The following is a 16134-nucleotide window of genomic DNA, read 5'->3' on the forward strand; positions in this document are numbered from 1 at the left end:
ACGTCAATCTTTCCCTTTCCGCCTTCGCCCGCGGGGACCTCAGCCCCGCGGAAAACTCCTTTCCTGGAGCTTGGAGCGAGCCACGCCCCCGGCTGAAGAGGCTGCTACGCTGTCCTGTTTCCCGCGGAGGGGTTGCGGTTGAGACCTCGCTACGAGGACACAAACACCTTTTTTTGGATAAGAATCGCTGACAGTCCGGTCCCCTCTCCTCAGGAATTTTGGGGTTGGACGCCTAAGAGCAGTACCCGCCGCGCGCACCTAGTGACCGTCCGGATCCCGGGGGCAGCTAGCCCACGCCTAGTGGATGCCCGAAGAGTTTGCCGGCTGAACCAACGGGACTCGCCGCCGAGCGCTCAGGTCGAGTCCCGAGAGGCGGTTCAAGGTTCCCACCGAGGACGAGGATGAGGCTTTGGGCGTTGCTGTGCTAGGACAGCGAGGACACAGCCCGTACAACGGCCCTAGAGTCGGATCTCACCTCACGGCTGCTCTGCCAACAGTCATAAATGGCCTCTTGCCAAAAACCAAATACGTAAATAAAAGTATCTTCCCGAGGCTGTACTGGAGGCCTCCTTGACTGTATAGTGACCGTCCTGTGTCCGACAGTAGGCAGGCCTGGGCCAGGTCTGGTGCAGAGGCAGGCAAAGAGATCGAGTTTTTTACCCCGTGAGTTGGGCAGCCTGACGCTTATTATTAATTGCAGGTAAAGCATCTTAACATGCCTTGATCGATGTTTTTATTTTTATTTACCTGTGTGTATGTGTTTGTTGTAGTTTAGTCGCTCAGTCGTGTATGACTCTTTGCGAACCCATGGACTGCAGCACACCAGGCTTCCCTGTCCTTAACCGTCTACTGCAGCTTACGCAAACTCATGTCCATTGCGTCAGTGATGCCATCCAACCATCTCATCCTCTGTCGGCCCCTTCTCCTCCTGCCTTCAGTCTTTCCCAGCATCAAGGTCTTTTCTAATCAGTCAGCCCTTCTCATCAAGTGGCCAAAGTATTGGAGCTTCAGCTTCAGCATCAGTCCTTCCAATGAGTTATCAGGATTGATATCCCTCAGGATTGACTGGCTTGATTTCCTTGCTGTCCAAGGGACTCTCAAGAGTCTTCTCCAACACCGCAGTTCCAAAGCATCAGTTGTTCCGCGCTCAGCCTTCTTTATGTCCAACTCTCACATCCATACATGACTACTAGAAAAACCATAGCTTTGACTAGACGGGCCTTTGTTGGCAAACTAATGTCTCTGCTTTTGAATATGCTATCTAGGTTGGTCATAACTTTTCTTCCAAGGAGCAAGCATCTTTTAATTTCTTGGCTGCAGACACAATCTGCAGTGATTTTGGAGCCCAAGAAAATAAAGTCTGTCACTTTTCCATTGTTTCCCCATCTATTTGCCATGAAGTGATGGGACTGGATGCCAAGATCTTAGTTTTTGAATGTTGAGTTTTAAGCCAGCTTTTTCATTCTCTTCTTTCACCTTCATCAAAAGGCTCTTTAGTCCTTTTCGCTTTCTGACATAAGGATGGTGTTATCTGCATATCTGAGGTTATTGATATTTCTCCCGACAATCTTGATTCCAGCTTGAGTTTCATCCAGCCTGGCATTTCGCATGAAGTACTCTGCATATAAGGTAAATAAGAAGGGTGACAATATACAGCCTTGTACTCCTTTCCCAGTTTGGAACCAGTCTGTTGTTCCATGTCCAATTCTAACTGTTCCTTCTGACTTACATACAGTCTTCTCAGGAGGCAGGTAAGGTGGTCTGGTATTCCCATCTCTTGAAGAATTTTCCACAGTTTGTTGTGATCCACACAGTCAAAGGCTTTAGAGTAGTCAATGAAGCAAGAAGTAGATGTTCTTCTGGAATTCTCTTGCTTTTTCTATGATCCAGCAGATGTTGGCAATTTGATCTCTGGTTCCTCTGCCTTTTCTAAATTCAGCTTGAACATCTGGAAGTTCTTGGTATGTGTTTGAGCATCTTTTAATTTTGTATTGCAGATTATTCTAGAAAAGTTTATTCTGTCAAGGGATCTGGTCATTAGGGAAGTTCCTATGGAGATCAGACCTAGGGTCGGTGACTATTTTTGGCCACTTGGGAACAACTTAAGGTTCCTTTTACTCGAGTAAAGAAAGTGGAAAGTGTTAAGTGACTTCTGGCTTGAGAAGTCCTTCATTTACTCCCTCCCTCCCTGCAGGAGGAGGTGAGGTTCCAGGATGTAGGGGTTGAGATTTTTAGACAGTGAGTTTTGTAATTAGAAAAGTAACTTAGAGTGGCTTTGGAATAATCTTTTATGTGACAACCTCCTGGTCTCTAAACCTGGGCCTCTTTCACAGTTAACAGTCACTCCCTCCTCGCCCCCAATAAGATCAGTGCCACCAGGATTCCTCTGCTTTTCTCTCGAGTATCTTCCAAATTACTTTCCGTCCTGCCTTGGTGCTGGCCCTATCCCCTCAACTAAGTTGACAGCCACCTTGCTTTTCTCTTGGTCATCTCTCCCTTTGTATCTATTTTCCACACTGTTGCTGCAAGTTTTTTTTCTTTTTTTAATCTTAAAGATGTCCTATTTCCAGCAACAGTGATTCTTTTTTAAAAAAAATTTAATGATTTTTAAAGCTTTCTTTCCATTTAGTTATTACAGAATATTATCTGTATTCCCCACGTTGTACATCCTTGAGCGTATCTTACACGCAGTAATTTGTATCTCCCATTCCCCCACCTCTATATTGTCCCTCTCTCCCTCCTCACTGGTAACCACTCGTTTGTTTTTTTAATCTGTGAGTCTGCTTATTTTTGTTAAATTCACTAGTTTGGGACTTCCCTGGCAGTCCAGTGGTTGAGACTTCTTGCTTCCAATGCCTGGAACATGGTTGGGGAACTAGGATCCCATATGCCTCGAAGTGTGACCAAAAAAAAAGTAAATTCACTAGTTTGCAACAACAGTTCTTAAATCTCAGTATGCATCAGGTTCAGCTAGAAACTTATTATAAACAGAGAGACCTGGGTCCTCTCCCAAATCAGGATCTTGGGGAGGACATTACTGGGCATCAGTATTTTTTTTAACAAGCTCTGATTTTGATGCATACCAAAATTTAACCCTAAGTACATAGGACAGAGAAAAAAAAAAAAACTTGGTATATTAGGCCTCTCAGACCTGGATCTAAATTACTTCTGCAGGTACATTCCCCTTTGGAACCTTATCCTGTATTTAAATTGAAATCTTGAATGTCTTATTTTCTCAGGCCTGCAAGCTTCATATAGTTCCTTCTGCCTATACTGTTCAATCCACCATTCCCTGCTTAACTTTCTTTTGAACAGTACAAATGCCACCTTCTTGCGTCTCCTTTCAGACTTTGTTTATAGAACTTTATCTCACTGTACTATTTCATTAACTTCTTATGTGTCGGTCTCTCTTGGTAATTGCTAACTCCTCACAGGGGGATTATAATTTATCCATTTTGGTATTCTTAGCAAAGGATAAATCCTTAGCAAGCACAACCTAGCAGTGTTTTTGTATACAGTAGGCAACTTAATGGAAACAGTGACAGAGTTTATTATCTTGGGCTCCCAAATCACTACAGATGGTGACTGCAGCCATGAAATTAAAAGATGCTTGCTCCTTGGAAGAAAAGCTATGACAAACCTAGATAGCCTATTAAAAAGCAGAGGCATTACTTTGCCAACAAAGGTCCATCTAGTCAAAGCTATGGTTTTCCAGTAATCATGTATGGATGTGAGAGTTGGACCATAAAGAAAGCTGAGCACCAAGAATAGATTCTTTTGAACTGTGGTGTTGGAGAAGGCTCTTGAGAGTCCCTTGGACAGCAAGATCAAACCAGTGAATCCTAAAGGAAATCAGTCCTGAATATTCTTTGGAAGGACTGATGCTGAAGCTGAAGCTCCAATACTTTGGCCACCTGATGTGAAAAGCTGACTCATTAGAAAAGACCCTGATGCTGGAAAAGATTGAAGGCAGGAGGAGAAGGGGCTGACAGAGGATGAGATGGTTGGATGGCATCACCGACTCAATGCACATGAGTTTGAGCAAGCTCTGGGAGTTGGTGGACAGGGAAGCCTGGAGTGCTGCAGTCATGGGTTCGCAAAGAGTCAGACATGACTGAGCGACTGAGGCAGCTTAATACACATTCCTTGCATGAACTGATTTACCTACTGTACATGATAAGAACAGAGGTGCCACCAAGCTGCCTGTCCAGGGGAGCAGAAGACAGGCAGGGCTGGGTGAGCCTTCTTACCGTGGTGTGTCCTGGACAGCTGCTCGTGTTGATAGACTGAGGATGTAGATCTGACTCCAACAGGACTTTCAGCCACCCTGCCAGCAGGATTGTCAATAAATGAGAATTTACCAGTAGCCAGCAGGGTTGTCAATCAATGAGAATTTACCAGTAGCCTATGGCATAATCTTGAAAGTTTTATTTTGGAGGATGGAAGATAAAAGAAATTTGATTCTTCCCTTGTGTGTGTTATTCCTTGTGTGCCATCCCCACCGCCGCCCCCCCATCTTAAACCCAGATAACCTCTCTTCCTCTGTCTTTCCCACCAGCCTCGTTTCATTTCACAGAGACCTGCAACCCCTCACTCTGCCCTGTGGCTTGTCTTCCTAACCCACACAACTTAGGTCTTTAGCCACCTTCTTGCCTGAGTTCTTGATTATCTCCCATTATCCTTTCACTGCAGCTGCCAAGTGAAATCTTAATCTTGGGTCAGCTTGTCTGTTAATGTTCGAGCACCAATATCCAGGATGCTAAAAGAATCAACACTACACTGTGTTAGGATTGTGTCCATAAGCTGGGTTTTCCGATAGTGGGACCGTCAGTGCTGCCCGGTGTCCATTTTCCCAGTCAGCTCTCTCCCATACTCCACAAGCCTTTCTTCTCAGATCTTTGACTTCATGCCCCTTCTCTCATCAGCTGACCTTCCTTACAGCCTAGTGGGAGAGGCAAGCAAGAAAAATCACAGGCGCTGCATTAGAGAAAGCATTGGAGCCACGGGAGCGCTCAGGAGGGAGGGGCGTCTGATCTGGTCCTGAGCATCCAGTAAAGGCTTCCCTGAAACAGCGCATCAGCTAAGCCCTGGAGAGAGCCACAGTCTTCCAGAACGGAGGAGAAGCGGTTGTTTGGCTGGAACATTGCACGTATGTTACAACAGAAAACTGGAGAGGCAAGTGGGGTCAAATTTGAAGTCACAAAAGAATTTCAAGTTGATCCTAAGGAGAATGGGGAGGCACTGAATTGTGGGAACAAAATCAGATTTATTCCCTGGATTTCAGGATGAACACACCAACGGGAGAGGAGCAGAAGGCTTGCTGGAGTCATCAGTGAAGAAATGAGGGGTCTTGATGAGATCCTTAGGAAGGATGTTAAGGTCAGGAAATAAGGCTTGTAACAGAAACTTATTTCTATTAGGACTAGAGGGAGAAATAACAGAAATAAGGTTCTGTTACAGGGATGGATGGTGGGAGAGGCTCCACTGAATCCTGGGGAATGGCTGGCTGGATGTAAGGAAAACTGGAGTCCAGGGTCATGGAAGGCAAGATAAGTGTGCATTTCAAGGTTAAGAGGCATCTCCAGCCCCACCCCATACATCCGAGTGATCCTTGTACCTGTCTTTATTCATATAAAGGTATGGAAGTGATTTTTTTTTTTATTTTGGAGCCTAGGCCTCAATTGGTCATGCAGCCTGTTTTTTTTTTTTTTTTCACTTGGAATTCAGTGCAAACTATGTAAGGCAACTTGAGCTAGTCTACTGAATAATGACATGATATGCATAGCTCAGTTGGTAAAGAATCCGCCTGCAATGCAGGAGACCCCAGTTCGATTCCTGGGTTGGGGAGATCCCTGAAGAGATAGGCTACCCACTCCAGTATTCTTGGGCTTTCCTTGTGGCTCAGCTGGTAAAGAATCTGCCTGCAATGCGGGAGACCTGGGTTTGGGTTGGGAAGATCCCCTGAAGAAGGGAAAGACTACCCACTCCAGTATCCTGGCCTGGAGAATTCCATGGACTGTATAGTCCATGGGGTCACAAAGAGTAGGGCACGACTGAGCGACTTTCACTTCACTTCACTTATGCAGAAACAAACCAGCCTAGTTGAGATGTCACCAGATGAACTACCCAAGTGAGTCCAGCTCAATCTGTTAAAAAAAAAAAAGCCACCTCCACAGAAAGAATATTTTAGATTCCTTAGAACATGCTTCTACAATACCTTACCATTCTCTGTAATATTCTCACACTCAGGTGTTTCTCATGCTGGATTATAAACACTAGTAGCATAGGGTCTCTATTGGTCTGACTGGTAATTTTCTTCCAGGATGCCACACACTGCCTGGCACACAGCAGGTACTCAATAAACATGACTGGTTGAAAGGACCAGATCCATGGAATGAGTCTCACCCGATTACAAAGGGATAATTTCCAGCAATGAAACTGCATTTCCTCTCAAGCCTTGCGGCCAGTGGTGGATAGAAGGTGAATTATGATGTGTGCAGAACATGGGACCTTGGGGAGTTCCGTAACCAAGAGGAGAAAGAAGTAACAACAGCCAGTGTAGACAAAAATAATTGCTTCTCCCTTCTTCCCCTTCCAAGTTCCTAGTGGAGAGCTGAGCCCAGCATCCCAGACCTGTGTGACTGCATAGGCAAGCTTTTGGAGACTTTAACTTCACTTTGGTACCCTAGCCTAGAGCAGCTTAAGGTGTTGGCTTTCTAGGCAGACAGGAGGCTTTTAAGTAGCAAAGCTCCCTGCACTCAACAAGCCCAACACCATGGGGAAGGGAGACGTGGAAGCACCACCCACCTCGGCCTACCGCTCTGTCATGGAGGAGTATGGTTATGAAGTGGGCAAAGTCATTGGCAATGGCTCCTACGGGACAGTGTATGAGGCTTACTACACCAAGCAGAAGGTCATGGTGGCTGTCAAGATCATCTCGAAGAAGAAGGCCTCTGAGGACTATCTTAACAAGTTCCTGCCCCGTGAGATACAGGTTGGAAAGGGGTCTAGAAGAGGGCACTGATAGCAAGATACTTACTGGTTCTCAAAAGGGGTATGGTTAGGAGGGGGTGGAGCCAGAAACCACTAAACCACAACTGAATGACTCACTAGGCAGCTAGGAAAATTTAAGTTTCTTTCCACCTCACCTTCAGACCCTCCAAAAGTAAGAGTACAAAACACAAGGTTTGTCCATAGGCCACCAGCCCTCTGGGGTTTGATTCTGTTGCAGAGTTCTAAAAAAGCAGCAGTGGGAGAGGAGGAGGGCTGGAGCACAGCTCCCTGCCTGGGTTTGATGGGTCCCTCTTCTGGAGCCAGGTGATGAAGGTCCTGCGGCACAAGTATCTCATCAACTTCTATCAGGCCATCGAGACCACATCCCGGGTCTACATCATTCTGGAGCTGGCTCAGGGTGGTGACGTTCTTGAGTGGATCCAGCGCTACGGGGCCTGCTCTGAGCCCCTTGCTGGAAAGTGGTTCTCCCAGCTGACCCTGGGCATCGCCTACCTGCACAGCAAAGGCATCGTGCACCGGTGAGGGCGCTGCCACTCAGACTGGGGCCTTTGGGCTCCAGGGGGTTTTATGCATGTCTCCTACTTTCTGCCCCCTTTCCCTCACCCTCCCCTCCTTGATCTCCTTCCTGAGTATCTAGGCCCATTCATCCACTTTAATCGTCTCATCAAGAACATTTTTTTTTTTAAGAACATATATTAAGTGCCCCCTGTGAGCAGAGCACTTTATGAAAAGTGATGGTAAGCTCCCAGTAGTCCTTAGTGGCCATCCTCTCCCCTTTGGGTTCTGCTCACAACTCCCTGGCTTTCCTTCCTCTCTGCCCTGTGTCCTCATATTGGCATCTCTCTCCCTTTGCCTGTCCTCATTTCTAGCCTCTGACCCCTGGCCCTTCAGCTCCCAGTCTAATACTAAGCCCTCTCCTGACCCCCAGCCTTTCTGCTGCTGGTAGGGACTTAAAGTTGGAGAACCTGCTGCTGGACAAGCGGGAGAATGTGAAGATATCGGACTTTGGCTTCGCCAAGATGGTGCCTTCTAACCAGTCTGTGCGGAATAGCCCTTCTTACCGCCAAGTGAATTGCTTCAGCCACCTCAGCCAGACCTACTGTGGCAGCTTTGCTTATGCCTGCCCGGAGATCTTGCTAGGCTTGCCCTACAACCCCTTCCTGTCTGACACCTGGAGCATGGGCGTCATCCTCTACACTCTGGTGGTTGCCCGTTTACCCTTTGATGACACCAATCTCAAGAAGCTGCTGAAAGAGACTCAGAAGGAGGTCACTTTTCCACCTAACTATGCCATCTCCCAGGAGTGCAAGGTGCTGGCTCCCCTACGAGGGCTGAAGCCTTGGGTGCCCCATAGGGAGGGAATACCCAACCTAGACCTCCTGATCCAGGGGAAGGCTCCTCGCCACCAGGGCCATCTCACGCCCACTCTCTGCCCTAGAATGGCAGGGAGGGCTTAAAGGGCCAACCCCTGGGCTTGCACCTGGGATGAATGATAAGCAGGTTTTAGTCTCTATCTCTTGGAGAAGGAAATGGCAACCCACTCCAGTACTCTTGCCTGGAAAAACCCATGGGCAGAGGAGCCTGGTAGGCTGCAGTCCATGGGGTCGCTAAGAGTCGGACATGACTGAGCGACTTCATTTTCACTTTTCACGTTCCTGCATTGGAGAAGGAAATGGCAACCCACTCCAATGTTTTTGCCTGGAGAATCCGAGGGACAGAGGAGCCTGGTGGGCTGCCTTCTATGGGGTCGCACAGAGTCGGACACGACTGAAGCGACTTAGCAGCAGCAGCAGCAGTCTCTATCTCTAGGCCAGAAGACAGGAGGCTTTTAAGGGTAAAGTCAGGGCCATACTCCCTTTCACCAGAGTGGTGTGATGGGCTATCCTGCTTCTTCCTTAGGTCCAGCTGCTCATTGCCTGTGTGGCACAGTAGGGGGCCAGCTCAGCCAAGACCTCTCTCTCCCCTGCCCTAGAACCTGATCCTCCAGACGCTACGCCAAGCCACCAAGCGTGCCACCATCCTGGACATCATCAAGGATCCCTGGGTGCTGAAGTTCCAGCCTGAGCAACCCACCCATGAGATCAGGCTACTCGAGGCCATGTGCCAGCCCCCCAGCACCACTAATCGTCACCAGTCCTTGGAAATCAGTACCTGAAAGTGGCAGAGGGGGGAGGGGGGTTGAAAGAGGAGCAAAGCAGGAGGGTCTGGGGATAAAAATCTTTTATACCAAAAATAAATAAATCTCATTCTGTTTAGTTTCATTAGCTGTAGTCACATTCTTTCCTCAGGGGACCCTTAGCAGGGACCAGTACTGAGGGTGAGAGGTGGATTTCCGCCCAGAGCCTGTAACCAGTCATTTTGACACCAGTTAAGTCTAGATTGTAATTTACAATTAGCTCTTCTGTGGCTCTGAAGGTGGCCTGGGTGTGAATGGGAGGAACACCTGCTTTGGAGCTGCTTCACTATTCTGGCTGAGGACATGCTCGCTGCTGTGTATCTCCAGGCCTCCAAATGTTCAAGTAGTGGGGCAGAATTTGCTCTACCCTGGTTGCTCTGTTTGTCTATAGTCCAAAGGGACAGCGTTGTTCATTCTTTTAGAAACCAGTATCAGGAGGTGGGCAATATTTTGGTTCCTTCCTCCTCCATACGCCATCTTAACTACCACTGAAACAGTCCTGGTAGTTACGGTTCCTCATCGTTGTTCCTACACGTGGAAGTAACAGTTTCAAACCAAGCCTATTCACTGTGTGTTCCGGAGAAAGCAAACCTATTTGCTCCGTTATCTATGTATTTCTCCTATCTGTGAACGGGCTTAGTGAAAGGAACATGGGTAGTAAAATCATGCGGCTCTCTTTGCAGTGGCACAATTGGGTGAAAAGGGATGAGGGAAGACTTAGGGGCGGCTCCACATGATTCTGGGATAATACTAGACAGCAGTTTCCTTACCCTCAGCACTAGGCAACCCTAGGACAAACCAGCTTGAGAGATGGAACAATACCTGCCCGGAGCACACCAGGTTAAGGTACTGGAAGCTCCGCTTGTTCTACGCTACAGCTCCCCTTCTCACTCTCGCTGTCACTCATTTCTTGAAACGAAGCTCCAAGAGCCAGATGAGTTTCCGTGTAGACAAGGCAGCATGAGCACTAGGGTTCCATCCGCCCAGTTTTATTGGGAGTGAGGGCACTGTAACGCTATCCATGGGAGCCCAGTGGCTCTTCCCATACCAATCCTTCTTCATAGTTGAGCCAGGGAAGGGAGGGCCACAGACCCTTTTCTCAGGCAGGGTCACACCACCACCCTCAGCAGGACCTACCAACAAGGCCTTGTTTCCTTTAGCTCAGCATTTGGCACTTAAGGAAAAGAGAGCAACAAAGGCAACGTCAGGCTGACAAGCCCAGACTCATCAGGACACCCACTCAGCCAACTGCTTTAGTGCCGCTTCATCTTCATCCGCTTTGGGAGCTTTGGAGACAAGGACACCCAGAGAAAAGAAAAGTGTTAAGGTCTCAGCAACTTCCAACCATCCCCTCCTGTAACACTAGGAACCTGCTGAATGCTCTCTCGCAGCAAAGAACCTAAGGGTATGGTCTTGCTTGCTGGGCTGCTGCTAATTCCCATAGCACCTTTGTGCAAATCAGAAGGTGCTCATTTCTCCCAGCATTTGCATCCCTAAACCAGGATACATGGTTTGTGGAGTGAAGTGGATCTCAGTCCCCATGCCCCTTCAGCCAGGTACCCTTATGCAGTTAACAACCTATGCAACTGTAGCAGCAACCCTCTCTGCCTGGATCCTTTGAGGCAGGATGGATGAGGAGTAATTTTCCCCCTGTCTATCCCACCCTCTCAAGTCCTTGAGATGACAGAAGAGCCCTGGGTACCTGGCTCTGCAGGTGGATGTGTAGCGGGTACACTGGGCAGTGCGACCGGGGGCTCCTCCTCCTCGTCACCCACGTGTAACAACTCTCGGGCCAATTCCTCCTGCTCCAGCTCCTCTAGCTCCTCCAACAGCTCATCCTGGATGTGGGAGGAAAAGACCACTCAGAACAAAGGAAAATTCTGTTTCCAAAACCATACTTTTGGAGTTCCCCCCAAACCTGCCCCACAATTCTCTTGGGCATTCCTTCTGACTGGTCCCGTGCCTTCAACATTCCCTGACCCCCTCGCCCAATCACCTCATCCACGTCATCTCCAAAGCCCACAGGCCGAGAAATGGCATCTGAGATCTGCTGGGCCACCTCCTGTTGTTCTGTGATGTCAGCCATTAGTTCATCCACCTTGTCAATGTCCCTGAGAATAAGATACACAGCCCAGAAATCAGGTGACAATCCCCTTCACTTTTTAATCTCACATGAATGATGTCCCTCCTGCCTGTGGCTTCAGGCTGACAAATCCATGGCTACCAGGTAAAAGAGACCCCTGGAAAAGTATAGAGACAAACTTGGGCTGAGGAATGACATGAAGCCACAATGGGGAAGACTGGTTGCTCTCTCTGAAGGGTCTTAAAAAATGAGAAAAATTGGGACTTCCCTGGTGATTCAGTGGTTAAGATTCCATACGTCCACTGCTGGGGGCCCAGGTTCAATCCCTGGTTGGGGAACTAAGATCCCACAGTTGCTCGTCACAACCAAAAAGGAAAAAAAAAAAAAAAGGAAAATCATCTTTCCTCCCTAGAATGTCCCAGCCAGCAGAGGTCATCTTGTAGTAAGCAAGAAGGCTGACAGAGGTCTCGCCGTCACAAGTGTCTCTACTCTCAGTTCACATCTGGAGAGGTTTTAAGATTCACAGCACAAAACCAAGCTGCTCTCCCCAGTGCCTAGGCCCCCTCCTCCCCTACCCCCCATACCCACATGTCCTGGTAGGCCTTCTTCAAGCCTTGGGCAGCAAGCTCCATGGTACGAAGCACTTCTGCATTGGTGGTGGCATTCTCAATGGCCTCACGCTGAAACTCCAGGGTGGATAATGTCCCGTCGGTTTGTGCCAGCTGCTGTTCCAACCTTTTCTTCCTCCGCAAAGCCTGTAGGGCAGCTGATCCAGCCCACATCCTGAACATCAGAGCCAGAAGCCCTTGCTTCCCCCTGGGCCCTCCCTGGTGGCACCTTTCCCTCCCCCATTACCTCTCTTATTCTTGGTCCCATGCTTCTTGGCGGTTTGTAGCTCCTGTTCAATCTTCTGCTCCAGAAATTCCTGTTTCTTGATCAATATCTTCTCCGTCTCCTTCAGTTTCTGTATTGCCTCTTCAGGGGTTGGCCCCTTCTCCTTCTTTCCTGGAATTCAATGGAGCAGCCCACATTGTGTGAAGGAAAAATATTAGCCACTGATTGTGGAGTGCATGGTATGTGCCAGGCACTTAATAGTGCTGTTAATCCCCAAACGACTTTCTACAATGAAATGTACCAACTCCAGTTTACAAATGTGAAAACAGGCACAAAGAGGTTAACATTTTGATCTAAAATCGCAACTGCTGTATAAGAGACTGCAAGGAACTGAAATGTGACAGCATGAATTCCAAAGCTAGGATCCTTTTGCTATTCCTAACTACATTTCAAGTCATTTCCAATCTTTTTTTTTTTTTAATAGACTTTTTTTTTTTAGAACAGTTTTGGGTTTACAGCAAACTGAGCAAGTGGAAGGTACAAAGATTTCCCATGTGCCTACGGCACCCACACATGCATAACCTCCTCATTATCTCGTTCCCCACCAGAGTTCAATCACATTTTATAATCACTGTTCCACTTGTCATCCTAGAAGATACTCAAGGTCCTGACTCCACAGCATCAAATTGAACAGAGCATGAGGCTAAAGAAAAAAATCTGATCTCAATTTTTCCCTTTATCTTCTGCACTTTTAACAGACTTATTAAAAAAAAAAAAAGCTGAAGGCCTGAGCCTGCTTAAGATCCTTCCATACTCTCCACTGCCTACAGAATAAAATCCAAAAAAGGTTTTTTAACAAGATACACAGGGTCCTTCACACACACACACACACACACACACACACACACACATCCATACTCAGAGGTCAGAACTTTTCCCTAAATATACCACACTTTTACCTGCCTCTGTTTTGCACAGTTACCTCTTCCTAGAGAACCTCAACCACCCTTCCACCCCCCACCCCCCACCCCTCGCTTGGCATACTTCTAGACTCCGGATCACCATCTGCCACCCTGATTCTTCTGTGTGCCCCTGGCTTTCGGGAAAATCTCCATCACGGAGTTGCCACACCACACTGTAAATGCTAGATTTTGCCTGTCTCCCCCACCTCAGAGGAGCTCAAGAGGGCTAGCTTTCTTGGGAAGCACCAGTGTTTTGGAAAGGACTGGTTGCCAAGAAACTCGTCCCAAAAGCCTCAACAGTGGGAGCCAGCACAGTAGCCACGCCCTCCACTCGCGCCACCTCCGGGGCTTCGGGCTCTTCCCTCCCGAGGAACGCAGCTGGAACCGCGCACGCTCACAAGCAGCGGTGCTGGCTCGGGAGAAGGCCGGGCTATCGGGGTTTTCCAGACAGCGTCTCCGGCTCTCCCCGCCTCCAGCCCCCTGCGGCCCGCACCTCCCGGGGGCCAGTCTCGCCCGGGCTCACCCCTCCCGAACAGCCGGCCAAGCCCACTCATCGCGACCCTCGCCTCTCCCGCCACCGCCCCACGGTATCCCGTGCGCTTCCGCCTTGCTCAGGGAAGGTGCCGTACGCATCACTCCGAGACCGGCCTCGGCCAATCCCTCCTTAGAGCACCGCGGCGACATCATCAACAGGCGCCAGTGAGACCACTGCTATCACGTGAGCCAACACACCAGCCCCAAAGCCACGCGCTCCTCTCAAAGCGGCCGCTTCATTTCCCGCTGTATAAAAAGGCCGCCCCACTCCAACCCGCGAACAAACTCTTTGTTTCCTGGAAGGAAATGTGCAGGGTAATGCACCCTACTACTTGGGGCCAGTGGAAGAGTTTTTTTATGCCCTTGACAGAGCTCGGGAGAGGGGTGGGAATGGGGAGAGCACAAGGAGGTCACAGTAGGTTTGCCACAAGTTTATGAAGCGGCACCAGTGCCTCACAATCTGGTCTTTGCACCTCCGGATGGCCCACCCCAGGTCAAAACAGAAACAACCCACACAGGATAAGATCTCTTCTGCCGCACACAAATACACTTTAATAATTTACAAATGCACCTGAAAATGCCCTCCTGATTTCCTTTCAGTTCTGTGCCTCAAATGACTGGACCTCAGAGTCCAGCCTGGGCCTTTGTGAATGCATCTAATCCTTGAGTTAGGGTTTGAAGACTCATTCCATGCTGGACATGAATGCAGGTAACACCTAGAAAGAAAAGAAGCCGCGTTTCATCAGGCCTTCAGGGCTCCCAGTTAGGACTCTCACCTTTTTGGGCATCACCTGCATGCAAACTATCCTGTACATACCTATCAACCCTTTCCCTCTTAGGAAGCCTTTCTCCTCATTCCCCAAATGGCTAGCCTCACCACTTAGTACCCAGTTTGCTGACATCTACGATGTTCCTCTTCTCATCATCAAAGAAGATCATCTGGGAGAAAGGAACTCCAGTCTTCCGCTGCAACCTGTGCAAGACAGGGTGGGAGTGAGCACGCTGGCTTCTTAGCCCCTCCAGACTCCCTGGTCTTCTCTCCCTGCCTCACGACTTATCGCTTCGTACCTCTCAAAGTGCGTGACTTTGCTGCCTGGATAGATTTCCCGATGAACAAAGTATCTGACAAGGTCAAAGAGCTCCAGCAGCTGGTTGGCTCCTTCAACCTCACCTGTCCTACAAAAAGGTATAGTAGATGGGGAGAATGGAGGGCCAAGGCTTCAAGTGAAGTTATGTGTAACCAGGGGGAAATCAACTTCTTTTTTGTCCGGGATGGGCAAGCATCTTCCGTCCAGCTTCAATTCCATATCCTTCCTGTCTGACACGGGTACCACTGAGCCAATGTTTATTAAATTACAAAATGCACAGCAGAGGGTACAATTCGAAAACGTACAAATACTTGCAAATTTGCACAGCCTAAATTTTTGCAGCCAAAGGGTTACATGGAAGTCTCCTCATGCACACATCTCTCAACATTAGACCGACTCAGTCCCTCTTCTTACCGTGAAGCGGCCGCAATGGGCACTCCCAGGCCCCGCAATCGTTCCAGGACCTCAGGCACCTCAGGGTACAGCTGGATGCTCTGGCCCCGCCTATCTCGTACAGTTCCATCACTGGAGAGGGCGAGAGTGCGCTCAGCTCCCGCGGAGCCCCGCCTGGCCCCAGGCCTCCCCGGCCCTGCCTCACCTGCTCTTGTGGAACGGGGGGTCTACGTGCGTGTCCACCCAGAACGGCCAGAGCGTGTAATCTGCGAGAGGAAGGTGGGGGTGTCTCAGCCTGCGCGGGTGCAGGGCCACAAGAGCAGGTACTGGGGTTTGGAGAAATACTGTGCCTTACGAAACTTTCCCCAATCCGGTCCCTCACCTAGATCGAAGACTGCGAGTTTCGGAAGTCGCGCCATGACCCGTGCCCGCAGGCTGTGCGCACGGAGGCAGGCCTTGCTCTCACAGCTCGGTGGCCGCCGGCTGTCCTCAGAGAAACGGCGACTAGAGCGTCGCCAAGCCGAGCTGGGAAGGTCGGTCCCAAGACCGCACAAGGGCGCCCTCTCGTGGTGGAGGAGGGGAAGGACCTCAGCAAAGTACCATCGCTCCCATAACCCTCAGGTCTCTGCAAGGTATCTTCCCTTGTTTCTCCACCTCACCTAGGCTCACCATATTCTACTGAACTAGAGGAGCCAAGGAAGGGAAGCCCTTTCTTCTAGTACCCCTCTCTCATTTTATCTCACCGAGACCTAAAGTGATCCATCATAGCTCATCACTCCTCATCCTATCTCACTATCAGCCTCTCCATGGTATAGAAACCTGAGCCCTCAGCAATATTCCAGCCATTAAAAAATGTAGTGTTGATTAAGCTCTTGAGGGCTTTTCTTGAACCAGGCCCAAATGACCTGTAGCATCTCAATGGGAGAGAACTCACTCTCCTGGTTTCTAACACCTACATCAATAGTATGCTGAAAGATATTTAACAACCAGTTTGGGGGGAAGGACTGATTTGTATTGTCAATTTCTGTAAATACTCTGACCGTGGCCAAT

The 16134-nt window shown here is 48.9% G+C and overlaps 3 protein-coding genes across 8 annotated transcripts; 1 reads left to right on the forward strand and 2 right to left on the reverse strand.

Moving 5' to 3' along the window:
• Window positions 32-10056, forward strand: TSSK4 (testis specific serine kinase 4). Of its 5 annotated transcripts, none has more exons than XM_018054629.1 (4): window positions 6058-6994; window positions 7318-7532; window positions 7943-8324; window positions 8914-10056. In XM_018054629.1, the coding sequence occupies exons 1-4, from the start codon at window positions 6776-6778 to the stop codon at window positions 8944-8946; spliced, it is 849 nt and encodes a 282-aa protein (XP_017910118.1). In that variant the 5' UTR covers window positions 6058-6775; the 3' UTR covers window positions 8947-10056. The 5 variants fall into 5 exon arrangements, 3 of the variants coding, with proteins under 3 accessions (XP_017910118.1, XP_017910117.1, XP_017910119.1); XM_018054628.1 differs by having other exon boundaries at window positions 8987-9276; XM_018054630.1 differs by having other exon boundaries at window positions 6058-6480; window positions 8987-9276.
• CHMP4A (charged multivesicular body protein 4A) lies at window positions 10159-13912 on the reverse strand. The gene is given in 7 exon segments (XM_018054631.1): window positions 10159-10476; window positions 10893-11028; window positions 11187-11301; window positions 11862-12039; window positions 12129-12278; window positions 13593-13629; window positions 13631-13912. Coding segments are annotated over 7 exon segments (801 nt in total). The 5' UTR covers window positions 13757-13912; the 3' UTR covers window positions 10159-10417.
• On the reverse strand, window positions 14124-15978 carry LOC102188408 (magnesium-dependent phosphatase 1). Of its 2 annotated transcripts, none has more exons than XM_005685214.3 (6): window positions 15467-15978; window positions 15290-15350; window positions 15106-15216; window positions 14672-14779; window positions 14481-14576; window positions 14124-14319 (listed from the first exon to the last, which is right to left on the reverse strand). In XM_005685214.3, exons 1-6 carry the CDS (start codon window positions 15501-15503, stop codon window positions 14163-14165), a joined length of 570 nt encoding a protein of 189 aa, XP_005685271.1. In that variant the 5' UTR covers window positions 15504-15978; the 3' UTR covers window positions 14124-14162. The 2 variants fall into 2 exon arrangements, with proteins under 2 accessions (XP_005685271.1, XP_005685272.1); XM_005685215.3 differs by having other exon boundaries at window positions 14491-14576; window positions 15467-15961.

Source organism: Capra hircus, chromosome 10, assembly GCF_001704415.2.
Source record: "Capra hircus breed San Clemente chromosome 10, ASM170441v1, whole genome shotgun sequence".
Lineage (NCBI taxonomy): Eukaryota > Metazoa > Chordata > Mammalia > Artiodactyla > Bovidae > Capra > Capra hircus.